The sequence below is a fragment of the Mesoplodon densirostris genome, chromosome 13 (genome assembly GCF_025265405.1).
Source record: "Mesoplodon densirostris isolate mMesDen1 chromosome 13, mMesDen1 primary haplotype, whole genome shotgun sequence".
NCBI classification, from domain to species: domain Eukaryota; kingdom Metazoa; phylum Chordata; class Mammalia; order Artiodactyla; family Ziphiidae; genus Mesoplodon; species Mesoplodon densirostris.
In genome coordinates, this window is record NC_082673.1 from 23,359,713 (window position 1) to 23,375,789 (window position 16,077).

At 38.2% G+C, this 16,077-nt stretch overlaps 1 protein-coding gene across 4 annotated transcripts in view; it reads right to left on the reverse strand.

Annotated features, from left to right (window-relative positions):
* Positions 1 to 1,652: 1,652 nt before the first annotated feature.
* Positions 1,653 to 16,077, reverse strand: part of TPD52 (tumor protein D52) — a 116,719-nt gene continuing 102,294 nt past the window's right edge. For 2 of the 4 annotated variants that reach the window (XM_060116112.1, XM_060116111.1), the window contains 3 exons: positions 9,924 to 9,965; positions 8,006 to 8,054; positions 1,653 to 4,383 (listed from right to left, as the gene is read on the reverse strand). In XM_060116112.1, the coding sequence (XP_059972095.1) occupies positions 4,264 to 4,383; positions 8,006 to 8,054; positions 9,924 to 9,965 (211 nt within the window). In that variant the 3' untranslated portion in view covers positions 1,653 to 4,263. The remainder of the gene's footprint in view (positions 4,384 to 8,005; positions 8,055 to 9,923; positions 9,966 to 16,077) is intronic. The other 2 variants (XM_060116114.1, XM_060116113.1) reach the window with 1 other exon arrangement.

Below are 16,077 nucleotides of genomic sequence, written 5' to 3' on the forward strand. Positions count from 1 at the left end.
CATCGGCAGGCGGACTCTCAACCACTGCACCACCAGGGAAGCCCATAGCCTCTGTCTTAAATTTAAGGAAGTGTTTTGTAAACTTAACTAAATCAGCATCTACAGAACAAATGGGATTACTAATATCCCAGCTCTTAAATTCAGTGGATGTATTATCTTCGTGTCCTACCTCAGCCAGATGATAAATTCCTTCAGTACTGTGATAATGCATTTGGGGACAAATCCTGATGTTTTCAATGGATAAGAGTAAGTTTGCATCAACTGACTTCAAGTGTGCCTAGTTCTCTGCCTTTGGTAAAGCATCAGAATCATCAAATGAGAGAGAGGGTAAAGGACTGAGTGAATCTGCACACTGTCCTTGCCTGTGTCAGTGCCAATTGTAAGAATAACCCTAATGGCAGTATTTCAACATCATGGCACTTCTGATCCTGCTGTATTCCTTGAACCACACTTTCCTTCTTGATTTATTAAAAACACAAGCTTCTTTTTTCCCATATAGCTTGCAAATTGTTAGTATGCTTTTTAAAAATATTAGTAATGGCAGATGACAAGTGAATAAAAACATAATTCAGGTTCTGGCTCCATGTCTACTGGCTGTGGTTTCATCTGTCAGATGGTGACAGCACCACATCCTTGAGTGAGGAATTAAAGGAAATGGGTGTGAAATGCCCAACACCTACTAAAAGCTCAATAAATAGTGGCTATTAGTGGCTAGGTGGAGGTGACCAGAAGGTGATTTAGAAGTTCATGCCTCCCAAACATGCATGAAAACCTGGAATAAAGATAGGGCTAGTGAAACACCGGAAAGATATGAGTATTACTGTAAAGACAGTCATTTCAACCATAGAGATGAATACAATCATTAAGGAGATTGTGTAGATGACTGGAGATAGGCAATAGCATTTAAGGAGTTGGAAGAAGAGAATACCAGAGAAGAGTCAAACTGGAAAATGAGAAAAGAATTAATTCTAGACACCAAGGGGAAAACTCGAAAGCACACTGAGATGAAGCGTGTTAAAGTGAAAGTCACCAAGTAGCGTTTTATTTAAGTAAAATCCTGGCAGGTGATAGGCACATGCAGGCCCTGCCCTCTCAGGGCTCACAAACTAAAAGTGAGTTCTTTTGGCTCATTTTGATTTTGGTTCATTTTTATTTCACAATCAGAACGTGGAAATTGAAATCTATGGATTGTAGGTTTACTTAAAAGTGATAATGCTTTATTATTAACTGTAAACCAATATGGCCTCTGTAATTAATCCAATTACAATGGGACAGCCACTAATTAATGGCCAAACGTCTCCCCATTATGGGCAAAAATCTGATTTTTCATCTGGGTCTTAAGAGCTATAAAGAAACACATGCGATCCTGATATAGGGCCTTATGCAGCCTCTCTGGCACAAATACAGCAAATAGTCACTTATAAATGTCTTTTTGTAGTCAGCATGTAGCGTTTTTGTTTGATACACTGAGTCCATACAGCTGGTCCTGGTTCTTTCTATACCCAGGATATGAAGGGTCTGGAGAGAAGTTGTATAATTAATGGATTTACCCCCTTTCCTCAGCAGATAGGTAATACAAAAGAACCCATGCCCAAATTATAGAATTTTTATTGTTTTCAAATACTATACAAAAAAAATAGTAGTATCTCTTCCTTAACAGATCCAGAAGTAGTGAGTCCAAATTCAACATGTTTTTTCTCTATTTCAATATTTTGAGTTACTACTAGGATAATCCAATGGTTTCTCCTCTCTTCCACTGATTACTTTGGCCTCATAGGTGTGAGAATTCTTGCTTTATTTCCCACAAACTCCATAAATTAAGGAGTTCCTTTGTAAGAAGGGGATAATTTCAGGAATTATTTTCTTCTGTCACACTTCTTGAATCCGTAAATATCTGAGATTTCACTCTTGTTGCTATGTTTTTCCAGTGTCAAACACAAAACACAGTAGAATGACCGGGACCCCTTTCTGCTGTTCTTAGTAATTACTGTGTTCTAAATTGCTTAAATATCTGTGAATTCATAATATTAATCTTCCACAAAGACTACTTGGAATAATATTTCTAAGTCGATGTTTATTTTTCTAAATTTATCCTCCCTCTACTGTTTTGTTGCTTTTAAGAGGCAGAGTACTCTGCAATAGATTAAATCATTTCTAAATTAAGTGTAGGTAGATGTCTAGAAAAGTGATTCTCCAGTTTATTCTTTTACAACCATCACCAATACCCACATACACCCATCCCACCTTCCAACCCTATTTCTATCATTTCTCTCATAAAGTAAGGAGACTTGAGGATATTTCACTCAACTAAAGAAACTGCCATCTTCTCCATTTTGCTTTGTTAAAAAGACAACAATAGGGCTGGACATCCAAGAAACAATGTGATGAAAAGAAGATGTGATAAAAACAACTGAAAGACTAATTGGTTGAAAAAATAATTTAACAGCTATGTTGAGTAACCACAATATTTCTATAAAAAGACAAATTTCTACATGTCGACTCCGCTAGGACAATGCTTCAACAACCTTTGCCTTAAAGCCTTTTCAAGTAAGTAATTTATGGTAGTCTGATACCATGAAGCAGTGATTTAAAGCAGATGGTAAAAAACGGCCTTTTTTTTTTTAAAGCATAGATACTGGTTGATTATGTAACACAACAAGCTGTTTCCAGACCACTGGTCTCATAATAAATATTGAGACCTATACTACTGATATACACAATTTATTAAGCTTTTGACATGTAATAAAGCATAGTTTCAGTTGCATCTGAAGTGCTAACAAAAGCTCCAGCAATCAAGAATGGCAGCATGTTATCAATATTTTATAACAATCAACACTTGTAGCTTTTCAGATTTGGATAAGATAATTTATCCCAAAGTAAATCTAGTCATGCTTTTAAAAAATGCTTTAGGTCACTCCAAGCTTGGCAATTAACATTTGGCATAAACAATAATAAAACAATCACAACTTGATAAATAACAAATGCAACATTGTAGCCCATAACCATACACAGCATAAGGAAAAGATGGTGATGAGTAAATAGCCATTAGAATTAATAGAGTACCTTGGCCTCCATGCAGATACTTCCAGAGGCTTTGGTTCATTCAACCCTGACACTCAGTTTTCAAAGCAGGGGGCAACATCTAGAGTATCATTTTGTAATTTCTAACACACTGAAAACAAGTAAGTAGAAAATGATGAGTTGATTTTTATTAATGCATTAAATCCTCAGGAGTTATCACCAACCCCTTAGTATAAAATTTTTTCAAGTTATATTAGTCATATGTGTGCTTCTTACTGTAAATGCTGCTAAATGAATTAAATGAAGACAACAATCTTTCCCCTAATGTGATTGATTTTAGCACTTTTCAGCTACCTAGATCTAAAAATCTTTCAGGCTTTTGAACTGAACGTTTGAGGACAGTGTTCATATTTCAACCTATTGATAATACAATATGCTTGATTCAGAACATTAACTTACAATCTATTCCAAAACTAAAATTTTAATCTGGTGCAAAATAAGTAGCTATAAGTGGCACAATAACCATGACGCATAATGACCATGACACTGAAATGGTTACTGTCACAGATGGTGATAAACAAGGATGTGAGGGCTCCACTCTCAAGTCGCCTAGGATTTTGAATTACTGTCTGTACATACTGTCACTTACAAAACTATAATAAATTGAATATTTAGTCTGGTGTCTTCAAACACCCAAGATATAAGATAACTTATACCAAAACAATATTTATTTGAAAATATTTTTTGTACCTGGTAGTTCTTCCCTTGGAGGTGAAGAACAATTTGCCAAAGCTTTTAATAACCAGGATACAGAAAATTTTAAAGAACAGTCTTACCTAGGAATCAAATACACAGAGATTCAAAGAGGAAAAAAGAAAATTGTATAGAAGACAAAGATCAAACTGGTATCCCAGATCCAGAGCAATTTTGTAAAGTAGGAAAGCAATTATGATAACCCACAGCTTCTTAGATCATTCTAGTGAGGACCTCCAGGTACTATATATGTTTTTATAATGATATTTTCTAAATAAAGGGCCTTAAATGCACATAAAAGGGTGTTTCCCAGGAATAGAGGTTAAGATATTTTTACATTGTTCAACCCACAAACTATTTGGTCAAAGGAATATGTAAAGCTCAACAAAAGCACATCTGGTGGAAATTCATGGCAATGAATGTTGACAAGATGTGCTTGGATTTCGCTTGCAGCATCTGGCAGTGAGTAGCAGAACAAAGGTAGGAATCTCACAGGCTCTCCTGTGTCTGTTCTGGAAGAGGCTCCGTGGTGGTGGAACTAGCGTTTGCAGTCGAATTCAAGACTTCTCCAAAATCACCACCAGCAGGCTTGGTTCCTCCTACTTTAGACTTTTAACATAAAAGTTCAAAAAGGAAGAGACATTAGGAAACATAAACTTCGCTGACTCTGCATAAAGTAACTCAAATTTTACTTTGAAGAACAAATAAATCAGGAGCCTAAGAGCTCAGTGATTATTTGTACAGAATTTAGTACCGTTGTAATGTTCCACGCAGTTTCCCAGAAAAACTTATGCAGTTTCTGTGCTGAAATATTCAAATTGGTAAATTCTACCCCTCCACTTGTTTCCCCTATCTGCTTATTGTTCTTCATGGGGAAGGTTGTCTGACGAATTTTTTAAGGCCTATTATGCTAAAGTATCTACTGAACTCTTTATATTTGGATAACACTTTGTGAAATATTATTGAGTAAAACAAAGGAAAGAAATATATGTATGTCTCCCAGTTACAGCATAAACTTTCTAACCTTTTGCTGCTTAAAGAGTGGTACATGGACCTAGAGACTCAACATCACCCGGGAGCTTGTTAGACATTTGGAACCTCAGACTGGCCTCCCCATCTCCGTCTGCAGAATTGAAATCCAGGCTTTAACAAGATCTCCAGGTGCTTCCTATACACATTATAGATTGTGAAGCACTACTCCAAGTTATCTGGCCTGAAAATTTGTCAATAGACATTTGTTTGAATGAATATATCTGCCCCGCATTTGTATACTATTGTATGCTTTTCAAAACCCTTACACATCCTTAATGACACTGATGAATCTATGCTTCCTGCCCACCGTCACCCCCTCTCCTGCCCCCATTACATCTCATGACTGACCAACAGGACAGCTGACTAACATTAAGAAACCAGTCAATGATCAAGGATGTAATTCACAGTGGGCTTGCATCTGACCTTGCTCTTAGCTCAGTCTTGACTGGGCACAGATTCATTAACAATCGGAATCTAGTTGAAATTTTCTCTCTCATTTCTTCTTGGCCTCCCATCCAAAATCTTTGAATTGCATGAAAAATGTGCATGACTTGTATCCACTGTAAATTTATTAAAACATTCCTTAATTACAAGAAAATGTTAAGACCTCTTGCAATTCACAAGTCTAAAGCAACTCCTCCCCGCAACTGGTCCCTTCTCTATTCTAAGACCATGAATGTCAGTAGTAACTCCCAGTCAGACTCCTGGAGTTATCCTTGGTCCTTCCCTGTCTTGTTCCACATCCAATCGATCACTAACTTTTTCTCTGTCACTTGTAAAGTCTAAACATCTCTCGACTCTGGCACTAGCTCAACTCACCACACCAACATCTTTGGCCTGGATTACAATGCCTCCCTCCCACCTTGTCTCCTTCTCCAGTCTCTCCCCCCTTAGCTCTGCAGGGCAGACATATTTCTGAAATGCACAGAAGAATGTGCAACTCGGGTTGTTTAAAATCTTTTAGTGGCTTCCCACACTTTCTTTAACATGGCCCACCCATCTCTCTAGCTACATCTCCTGCTCAATACCCCACAGCACAGCAAAGTTCCTGGTGTTCCTCAAAGGGGCCCCAAAGCTTCAAACATTCCCCTCAACCTAAAGGTTTGGTTTTCATTTACATTACTGCATCCTCTGAGAAGCCCGCTCTGACCTTCCCTCCTGCCAAGCATGACAGAAATTCCCACTACTGAGCCTCACTGCAGCCTTGACTTCCACTGTCATAGCACCTTACCCTGTGTTTATTTTCATTGGCCATTTAATTGTCTAAACATCTTCAGAAAGGGTCTGTGTCCCTATTGCTCACCATGGTATTTCCAGTGCCCAATACTCATCTCCCGGCACATGGCAAATGCTTAATAATCACAGTTAATGACTTGATCCAAAATCTAAATGTAAATACATGTAGACCCGATGTTTAACTGAATATCAATGTAAGTTAGAAAAACTGCATCCCAAGCACACAGTTATATTTTACAGCTTCCTTGGTGATATTTGTCTAATACACTATACTATTAAAAAATACATTTTTATTTGAATGGTGCCTAGTCGTATTTAAAAAACTGATTTCACTACAATTTAGAGAGTCTGAATATACTCAGGAGGAAAGTACACAGTAAATGACCTGGAAGTTTCTCCTCTTCTTCAGTGTCAAAAGAACTGAGACTTTCCTGGTTTTCCAGCTAGTCATTTAAAAAACTAATGCTCAGGGTAGATTTCAAGGAGAGGCTATGATATTCCTAAAACATTGAGAACTGAATTAGAGTAAAACCTTCTTGCAATGTACAGTTTGTTTTCAAACACCTGACTAGGCATTAATAAGGATAAAGCAGGCCTCTGGTACTGACCTAAAAGAATGACTATGATGTATTTTTTGCTCATCAAACATGTATTAAGTAGCTGTGATATGCCAAGGACTACTCTAGGCCCTGGAGAAGCATCAGTGAGCAAAAAGAACAGGGGCCTGCGTTTGTGGGTTCATTAGAGCATGCGTGCTGGGGGGTTGAACGAACAAGCTGTAGGACTGTTTGTACAGTGTGATTCCTTTTTGAAAAACATTCATACATTTATGTAGAAACAGAAAAGGTGGGTAGTAGCGTTTGTATGCGCAAGAAAAAAGGATTCAGGTCATGATACAGTGTTTGGTTTTCTTTCTGTAAGCATACCCTGATTCTGTAATTTTAAAAAGATATATTTAAAAGCAAGTGACTCAATTACAATTCTAAAAGACAAAATATGAATATTTTAAAGCTGATTTATATAAAACATTTTAAGATATTAGTTTTAACCCTTAGAAAATATCCACAGTAACTACCAGAATTTGTTTAGGAAGAAATGACCATATGGGCTTTGCACTTCTCTGTAGAGAAGTCTGGGCAGTGGATGGGAACAAAACAACATTTTTGGTCACTTGTGATCCTTGATGATTTTATAGTTTTGAATATAATCTTGAAGATAATACAATTTACAAATTAATAAAGCTGATTATTATGGGAAAATGTCCACCGTCACCAATATCAAAGCAATCAAAAAAATAAAACAATGAATTATCAATGATGATCACCACTGCATCATCATAATAATAAAAATGTCCAATAATTAAGGATTGAACAAACAATATCCATTATAAAGCTATGTAAGCAGCCACTGAACATAATATTGAAGAAGAATAATGATACAGAAACATGTTTATGATTTATGGTTAATTCTTTTTTTTAATTTTTAAATTTAATTTTATTTATTTTTTTATACAGCAGGTTCTTGGTTAATTCTTTTTTAAAGTGTAACAGCACAGTCCTACAACAGCACTGTCTGTGGGTCGTAGGACCACTTTTTTGTGTTTTATTTTTTGTACTTTTCTATATTTTTAATCTTCCACAATAAGATTTATATTAAATTTTGTCCAATTACAAAAGTATTTGAATAATGCAAAAAGCAGCACAAACTTCTAAAGTACTACTGTTCTTTAAAATTATACATTTCTTTTCAGCACTTATGCTGGCCATGCTACAATACACACTCAAAAAAATTGATTAAAAGAGTATATATCATCTTAAATATCCATAAATAATGTAAAGAAAGTTATTGAAGTTCTTTAACTATTTTTAGAAGGAAATACTAATTTGAATAATTTACCCACACCAAAGAAAGTTAAGGCACCAAACAAGATAACACAAAAGACCCTGTTCATTTCTCTACTTGCCTTTAAGTTTTCAACCTTTTCCTCAAACGATTTGAATGTTGGGGAGTTTCTATGGAGAGAAAAGAAAAATAGTAAATTACAAACACTGAACAAAAAAGCCAACAATTTTGAAAACATTATTAAGCTGACTGTATTCCTCTTCGCCATTATTCTCAATCAGCAAAAGAACGCATATACCATATGTGACACCTGTTCCATAGGTGTGCAGGCATACGTACAAACGTTTTATTATGTGAGATTATCGATTTTGTTCTAAGATTTCTACAACGATGTTTTCAATTCCTTGAACAGAGCCCGTCTTAGACATATAGATAGAGTCAAGTACATGTGTGAAGAGACAGAACAAAGTCAGGTACAACGCTGAGTCTGTCACTTTCCCAACCAACTTGTCACGGTATAAGAAAATGCCACTGTTGGATCAGTCTGATTCTGGTTAAGGTGCTACACTCTAGAACTCATGTTTAAATTCACGTTGCCTGGCAAGATTTCTACATGAACCCACATCACCTAAGCAGGACAAGCAAACCATAGGAGGTTCCTCACCAGGGATGCTGGTTCCCAGGAGCAGCATAACAGGGAAAGGAGAGACCAAAAGGAAGGGAGGAGTACAGAAATGTGGCTTTGGCCACTTCACAAAGCTGCCCCAACTGACAGAAGTTCTCTGAGCCCACGGGAAGCCTCTCCTGTGACTTCACATTCATCCATTTGAATTAAGGAGGATCACAGCACCTGTGTCGCTCCCACCTGGGTTTCCAAAGCTTTTATACTATCCACCTGACCTCCAGTATCCTTCCTACTACCATGATGAAAAAGGAGAAGAAGGGAACAAGGGGTTTCCTCCTTCCCATCGTGGGGATGGGCAATCGGTCCCAAAGTGTGGTCCCCAGACCAGCTGTATCAGTAGCTCTTCGGAAGTTGTTAGCAAAGCAAATTCTCAGCCACCCCAGGCCTACAGAATCAGAAATTCAATGTGGGCCTGCTAGGCAGCAGCTTTTAATAAGCCTTCCAGGTAGCTCTGAGGTACACTAAAGTTTAAGCCAAGCATGTATTGTTAAAAATCCTCTGCCTCTATAGAGAGGTTAGGTGAGGTCATAGAATGTGCCACTTGCAAGTGCTTACTGATGAAAGAGGACACTAGAATCAGATCACAGTTGGCTCCAAATGTCACAGTGGGATAAGGGAAGTAGAAATGGGGAGGATGAAAGAAAAGAGGGGCTTCCCTGGTGGCTCAGTGGTTAAGAATCCACCTGCCAATGCAGGGGACACAGGTTCAAGCCCTGGTCTGGGAAGATCCCACATGCCGCAGAGCAACTAAGCCCGTGCACTGCAACTACTGAGCCTGCGCTCTAGAGCCCATGAGCCACAACTACTGAGCCCGCGTGCCTAGAGCCCATGCTCTGCAACAAGGGATGCCACCGTAATGAGAAGCCCGTGCACCACAATGAAGAGTGGTCCCCGCTCGCCGCAACTAGAGAAAGCCTACGCACACCAACGAAGACCCAACGTGCTCAAAAATAAAATTTTAAAAATTGATTAATTAAAAAAAGAAAGAAAAGGGGATTGTAACTAAAGCTAATGCAGACGGAGGAGGTGGGACGCCTACATCCATGAAAACAGAAGGTTGATTAGATGAGCACTGTTCACTTTTTTTTAATTAAACAGATTCCACATATGAAACAATTTAACAGGTTTACAACACAAAGAAGAAATAATTCCTTTTTCTAATCGCAAACATTTAATGGATTTCTTACACCAACCTAACATTGTTAGGAAGAGCAACTGAAAACTGGTGACAGTTTTCACAGCTTGTTTAGAGTAGAATTCTAGCTCCTACTTCAGAACAGTTCAAGTTAAACATCTAGATAAAAAAAAATAAGAAAACATCAGGCCAACTATATTTTGTAAAAATATACTTTACCTCATAGCAGGCATGCTAATTGAGTGTTGAATGGACCGTATACTAAGAGGCAGCATTAAAAAGAGATAGAAATGGAGTTAGTAAAGTGGTGATTAGACATTATAAAAAGCAAACAAAACTTAGTTTTCTAGGAGCTTGTTCTTCTGGCACCATGAAGAATTACCTGCTTTTTGAGGTGGAGGGGATCAAAATTATTTCAACATAATTTACTTTTATTCATGAGCCAATTTAATTCTAGCAGTTAATAGAGCTAATGATCAACTTTGCATTCTTATAGCACTTTGAAAATTGTCGAGTGCTTTCACCAGTATCTGTAATGAATCTAGCATCAAGGCTCAAAAGTTAATAATTTACAGGTCACAGCACAATCGTGAATGGAACTTGGGTCTTTAAGACTCCTAATCCAATGTTCACCACCTCCCCTCAAAAAATGAAGCACACACACACACACACACACACACACACACACACACAAGCAAGACCACTGAAGGGCTCCTGCAGTCGTTTTTCTCCCACATACTTGTTATCAGAACAGGAAGGTTTCAAAGTCACTATTTGACAACTTCAAGTGACTTTAAAATTACGTATCACTTCTTAGTGTTAGTCGTATCCAGTTTTCTAGTAAGAGACACCTGTACTTCATCTCAAACTGAATGTCCTTATAGGCCATTCAAATAACATTTGACCCCCTGTTTTACCAGGACCAGCTTTTTATTCAAGGGCAAAGCAGTTCACTGACCATTTGGGTTCAAGGTTATCTACCTCCAGCCATCTCCCATAGAGAACACCTCACAAGATGAAAGTACCTCAATTCTTGGGCCCACTAAGTCACTGTATGTACCCTGCTGATACTGTTAACATGCTTATTAGCATTTTGATCACTGACACAGCATTTTGGGGTAAGCTGGACAGTCCAAGGTTTCAATTCTCAATTATATTTAAATACTGTGTGTGTTTATGATTTAGTTTTCTCCAAGATTCCGTTGTTACAAATGACAATGTGTTTCAATGTAGCTCCTCAAATCTAGTTCTGCATTAGTATGGAGTATGATCTTGATATGAATCAAAAGAAGCTGACAGCTCGTACAGTCAAATAATCAGTAAAATATTTGGACATCTTCGTACTTAATGTTGTACACAATACAGGAAAAGATCCACTGTAGCTCAGCATTCTCTCTTCCTATCACAATGGTAGATACCTTGGATATAAGACTATATTCTGGGAGGATTTGCTAATTCTTTTCCTGCTTGATTTACTGCAGTGTGCTGGATCCATATTTTAAAGACAGAGATTAATAAAAATCACCTTTCTTAGTTTACAATACCAGAACTCCAAAAGCTACCTGCCCTTCCTTGGACCCTTCTGAAAAAGCTGCCTCTGTAAGTCACATTCCCAAAGCCACCTTCCACCATCACCAATATAATAACTGGATCAGTAGAGTTCCACCCACCAGAGCTAACCTCCTGGTAATTTACAAATTGTTTAGACCAAATTAAAAAAAAATTAAGTTGAGATAATTAAGATTCCTACCCTGGGATTTTGTAATTATAAGCTGCTGGTCAGTTAGTGGTAGGTACTTGAACCAGAAAGTCATGTAGTGTTCGACGTTGAGGAAGACATTGGGGGGGACCAGGTACAAGCTTCAAGAATGCAGAGGAGAGGCTTCCCTGGTGGCGCAGTGGTTGAGAGTCCGCCTGCCAGTGCAGGGGACACGGGTTCGTGCCCTGGTCCGGGAAGATCCCACATACCGCGGAGCGGCTGGGCCCGTGAGCCATGGCCACTAAGCCTGCGCGTCCGGAGCCTGTGCTCCACAACGGGAGAGGCCACAACAGTGAGGGGCCCACATACGCAAAAAAAAAAAAAAAAAAAGAAAGAAAAGAAAAAAGAATCCAGAGGAAACCAATTCCCAAAGAAAGAATTGCATATAAGCACAGAGAGAGGCAGAGGAAATGAAGGAGAGATGACCATTCAGGGAAGAGGGCTCAGGTGGTAGAGGAATGGCTTTCTTGGTTTTTTGGGGTTCTAGAAGCTACCTTGATTTCTAACAGCTTTTCAATGAGCAGGACTAGTCTGGGTGGGGCCTGAGCTTGCTTCCTTTCCTCTCCTTGGATTCCAAAAGAACTTTCATTCTATGCAACACATTCCCTTTTTAGGTGAGCGAAGTCACATAGTTTTCTATTGTTCCTAACCAAAAGACTTTGCTAGAACATTTTGGCAGAAATTACCAAATTCTGGCAAAAGAAGGTGCTTAATGGCTGAACATATGATAAATTATTTGTCCAAAGGACTCACACATTGAATTCAACAGTATCAACAAAATGAGAAAATGGGTGGATAAAGCAAGTATAAATCTCAGAAATGCACAGTTAATTCTAGTCACTGACTCTCCCTAAGATCTCCCTAAGATCTGTAAAAGATCATTTCCTCCAATGGCCAATTTGTGGATACTGTGCCCCTTTAAACAGCCTACAAACTAGTTAAAAGGGACTAGGGCAAACGCAGAGTGAAAAGAATGATCATAGAAGTGAATTGTAGATGCATCAAGTTGACTATCAATCCCACATCCAGCGAACAAAATTAATTCCGGATTATCCTACATAAGAAACAAGCCTGAGGTCATAAAAGTTGAAAAACTGGATTGTAAAAGAAACGAAGTTACATGGAATTATCAGAGGATGGCGAATTAACACAAGAAGGCAGTGGAGAGCTTATGCATGACTCATCAAGGGATCTTCCCTGGATTAGGTAGGAGAAGGACGGTTGATGGAGCATCAGTGCAAGGGGATATCAGGAGAATGAGGGAAACTGACAAACAGGGTAAACAGTCAGGAGAAGACACTCAATAATGTTGGAAATACAGACAATTTTAAAAAATATTTTGTTTTTACAGTATTATCATAGGAAAGGACTACCAATACACTTCCAAGAAAACCAAGATAGAAATGATAATTTGGGACCTTTAAGTTAATAAGTACCTAGAAGGTGCCAATGATGTTTATAATATGACTTAAAGAATGTTAAAAATGAACACTTTGAGAATTCTAAGAAACAGTGCAGCATCTCTTGTAAAGGACTTTAGGGTCTTTACAGGATCATGACAAAATCATCCTTGCTGGTGTTGTGTTTCAATTAGCAGTTAAGGCAGAGAAAGAATTTAAATATTTTAGTACCATGAAGGATACATCCACTAAATACGTTTAAGTGGGAATGTATAGGAAAAAGCAAGGAAATGATTACAATAAGGTGTTTATTTTGTGATAAATTGCTGAGTTGAATTTCTGTATGTTTTACATTTCAAAACAAGAAAAGATTAAAAATACACCCACTGAACAGAGAATGAAATCAGTTAAATTAATACAAAGTTGAGGTGTTCCCACTTTTGAGGTAGCCATTACAGCAGGAAGAACAAGGAGTACATATCAATTTCAAGTCCACCCAGTTATCTGAACTTCTCTACAATCCCTATTTAAATGAAATTCCACTTTGTTGGTGGCTAGTCTGTAATCTAACAATGGAGCAGCTGTCCTTGCATTTCTAGCTTCTCTACGGAACGTTACACGAGCTTCAACTTGCCTCAACTTACACATCATCTCCAACATCACTGAAGTTTAAATACAATACAGAAAACTTCAAAAGCACAAAGCCACGTTGCTGCTGGACCAGAACTGTCTCTAACAGATATATTGTGAGGATTTGTTATCATCTATGAAGTTTAAACATAATATGGAAAACTTCAAAAGCACAAAGCCATGTTGCTACTGGACCAGAATTGGCTCTAATAGATATATCGTGAGGATGAGTTAGCATTTATAAAGCAAACTTTATGAAAACTTTTTCCAGCTTGATTTTGGCTCTCAAAGAAGGTAACCTATAATCAAAGTAGGAATGTAAATCTGGGTTCCTCAAAACACTGAGAAAAAAAATCAAAAAGGGCAACCTGATTCTCACTCAGAAAACACAAAGTACTTTGCAATCTAATATTTACTCTTACTTTGGAAAAGTTATTCTTTTATAAAGCTGAATTGATTTTTTAAAGTTTCCTTGTTTCTTACATAGGTGTTTGATCTTTTCATACCTAATAATAATAAAGGGGGAGGGGTAGGGGGAAAAGAAGAAGGAAGGAAGTAGTAAACAGAAGATAGAGAAAGAAGAGTTAATGGTCAACATGTCTGAAAGCTTATCTATGTATTACTATTCCCTTTTGCCCTCAAAATAATCTCTTGATCATAGGTGATGAACCAAAGGAACTTCTGGACAGTGCCTGTAGGGCCTAAGTCTTAAACTATCATTGCTCTGGGGAGGCAGAACAGTGCAGAAGGTAGTGCAGGCTCCTGAACCCGGGTGTGCCTGGGTTCAAGTCCTGGCCTTTAGCCACGTCGCTATATGACTTTGAGAAAGTCACTTAACCTCTCTGTGTCTCAGTTTTCCTCATCTGTAAAATCAGAAAAATAATAGCACCTGCTATACATAGTCATGCCTGAAACACAGTTCACCATTATTATTGTTACGGATGGCTTTAACTGAAACACACATTAATATTTATTTCATTTTATATTATTTTCTTTAAAGCTTTCAAATTTCACCCAGCTATTATTTTGGTTGGTAACTTGAACCCTGGAGTCTAGAACAGTGCCTGGCACAAAGCTGCCATTCAATAAATACTTTTGAATGAAAGAATGAATAAATAATTGCAGTAACTAAAATTAGGAAATATGGGCATAAAAGGTAGAAAAGTTCATTAAAGCTTTTCAAATTCAAATCAAAAGGTACTCTATTACAACAAGAGAAAAGAGGTCATTTCTTTTCCTATTAAGTGGTAGAAATTTTTTTTTTTAAAAAAGAAATTTTCAGCAAAATGGAATTATCTGGAATGACTTTAATGAGTCCAAAACCAACAACAACAACAAAATATCTAGAGGTTTACGTGAAGCAACACATGTCAAAAGGAGAAATTTCCTTTGACGATAAAGGCAAAGTTAATTACATTTCCTCCTAAATATATCAGAAATATTTGACTAATGAGGCTACTGAAATTAGAGCATGCTATTAATAACATGAAAATTGATGTTTACACTGACAACAAGTGAAATGAGAAGGCTCTTTTAAAGTTTCTCTCAAAAAAGTAAAGGCATGAGTCAACATTTGCCATGTATGTGTAGAAAACAAGCCAACAGAAGAGGAGTGACTATGACCACACCACTTGGGGAAAAGCTGTCTGTCCCCAAAGGGCCACCTTTGGCCTCCCTGCCGCTGACACCTAATTGTCAGGGCGTCAAAAATAGACATCTCTATCTCTGTCTCTGTCTCTCCCTCTCCCTCCTTTTCTCTCCCCCTCTCTCTCCCCTTCGCCCCTACCCTCCCTTCCTCTTCCTCTTCCTTACTCACCCACCCAAGGCATACAGCAAACATCTATATCCCAAGTGCTAACTTATTAATTGATAATGTAGTACAATTAAAACTGTTGCTGACTCTATTCAAGTCAGCAAAATATCCGCAATGCCATCAGAGAGCGAAATCATTGCCACAAGTCTGCTGGGTTAGCATGGACTTAGAACAAAGGGTAGTTAACAAGATTACCCAACTAATTCAAGCACTTGCCAAAAGGGGCCCCCTGCATCCATCTCCATGGGAGGCAAGGCCTTGCTGCTGGGATGGAAATGCTCAAATCTGCTGCCCAAGCTCCTCTCCTTGCACAGCTCTTGGGGGCACGTGGCCAGTGTTTGCCTCTGTGACTCACTCATCTAAAAGATATGGGTTTTCCTTATGTTTTCTATTGTATATGTTTTTATATACTTCTATTATATGTTTCCATATATTTTCTATTACATATGAACCCATTAAATCAGATTACAATCAGGACATCTTGATCTAGAAATGATTTTTTTTTTTTTTTTTTTTTTTTTGCGGTACGCGTGCCTCTCACTGTTGTGGTCCCTCCCGTTGCGGAGCACAGGCTCCGGACGCGCAGGCTCAGCGGCCATGGCTCACGGGCCCAGCCACTCCGCGGCATGTGGGATCTTCCCGGACCGGGGCACGAACCTGTGTCCCCTGCATCGGCAGGCAGACTCTCAACCACTGCACCACCAGGGAAGCCCAGGCCATTTTCAATTGAACACCAAAGATACAGAATCAATTCCTATCACTATTTCTTAG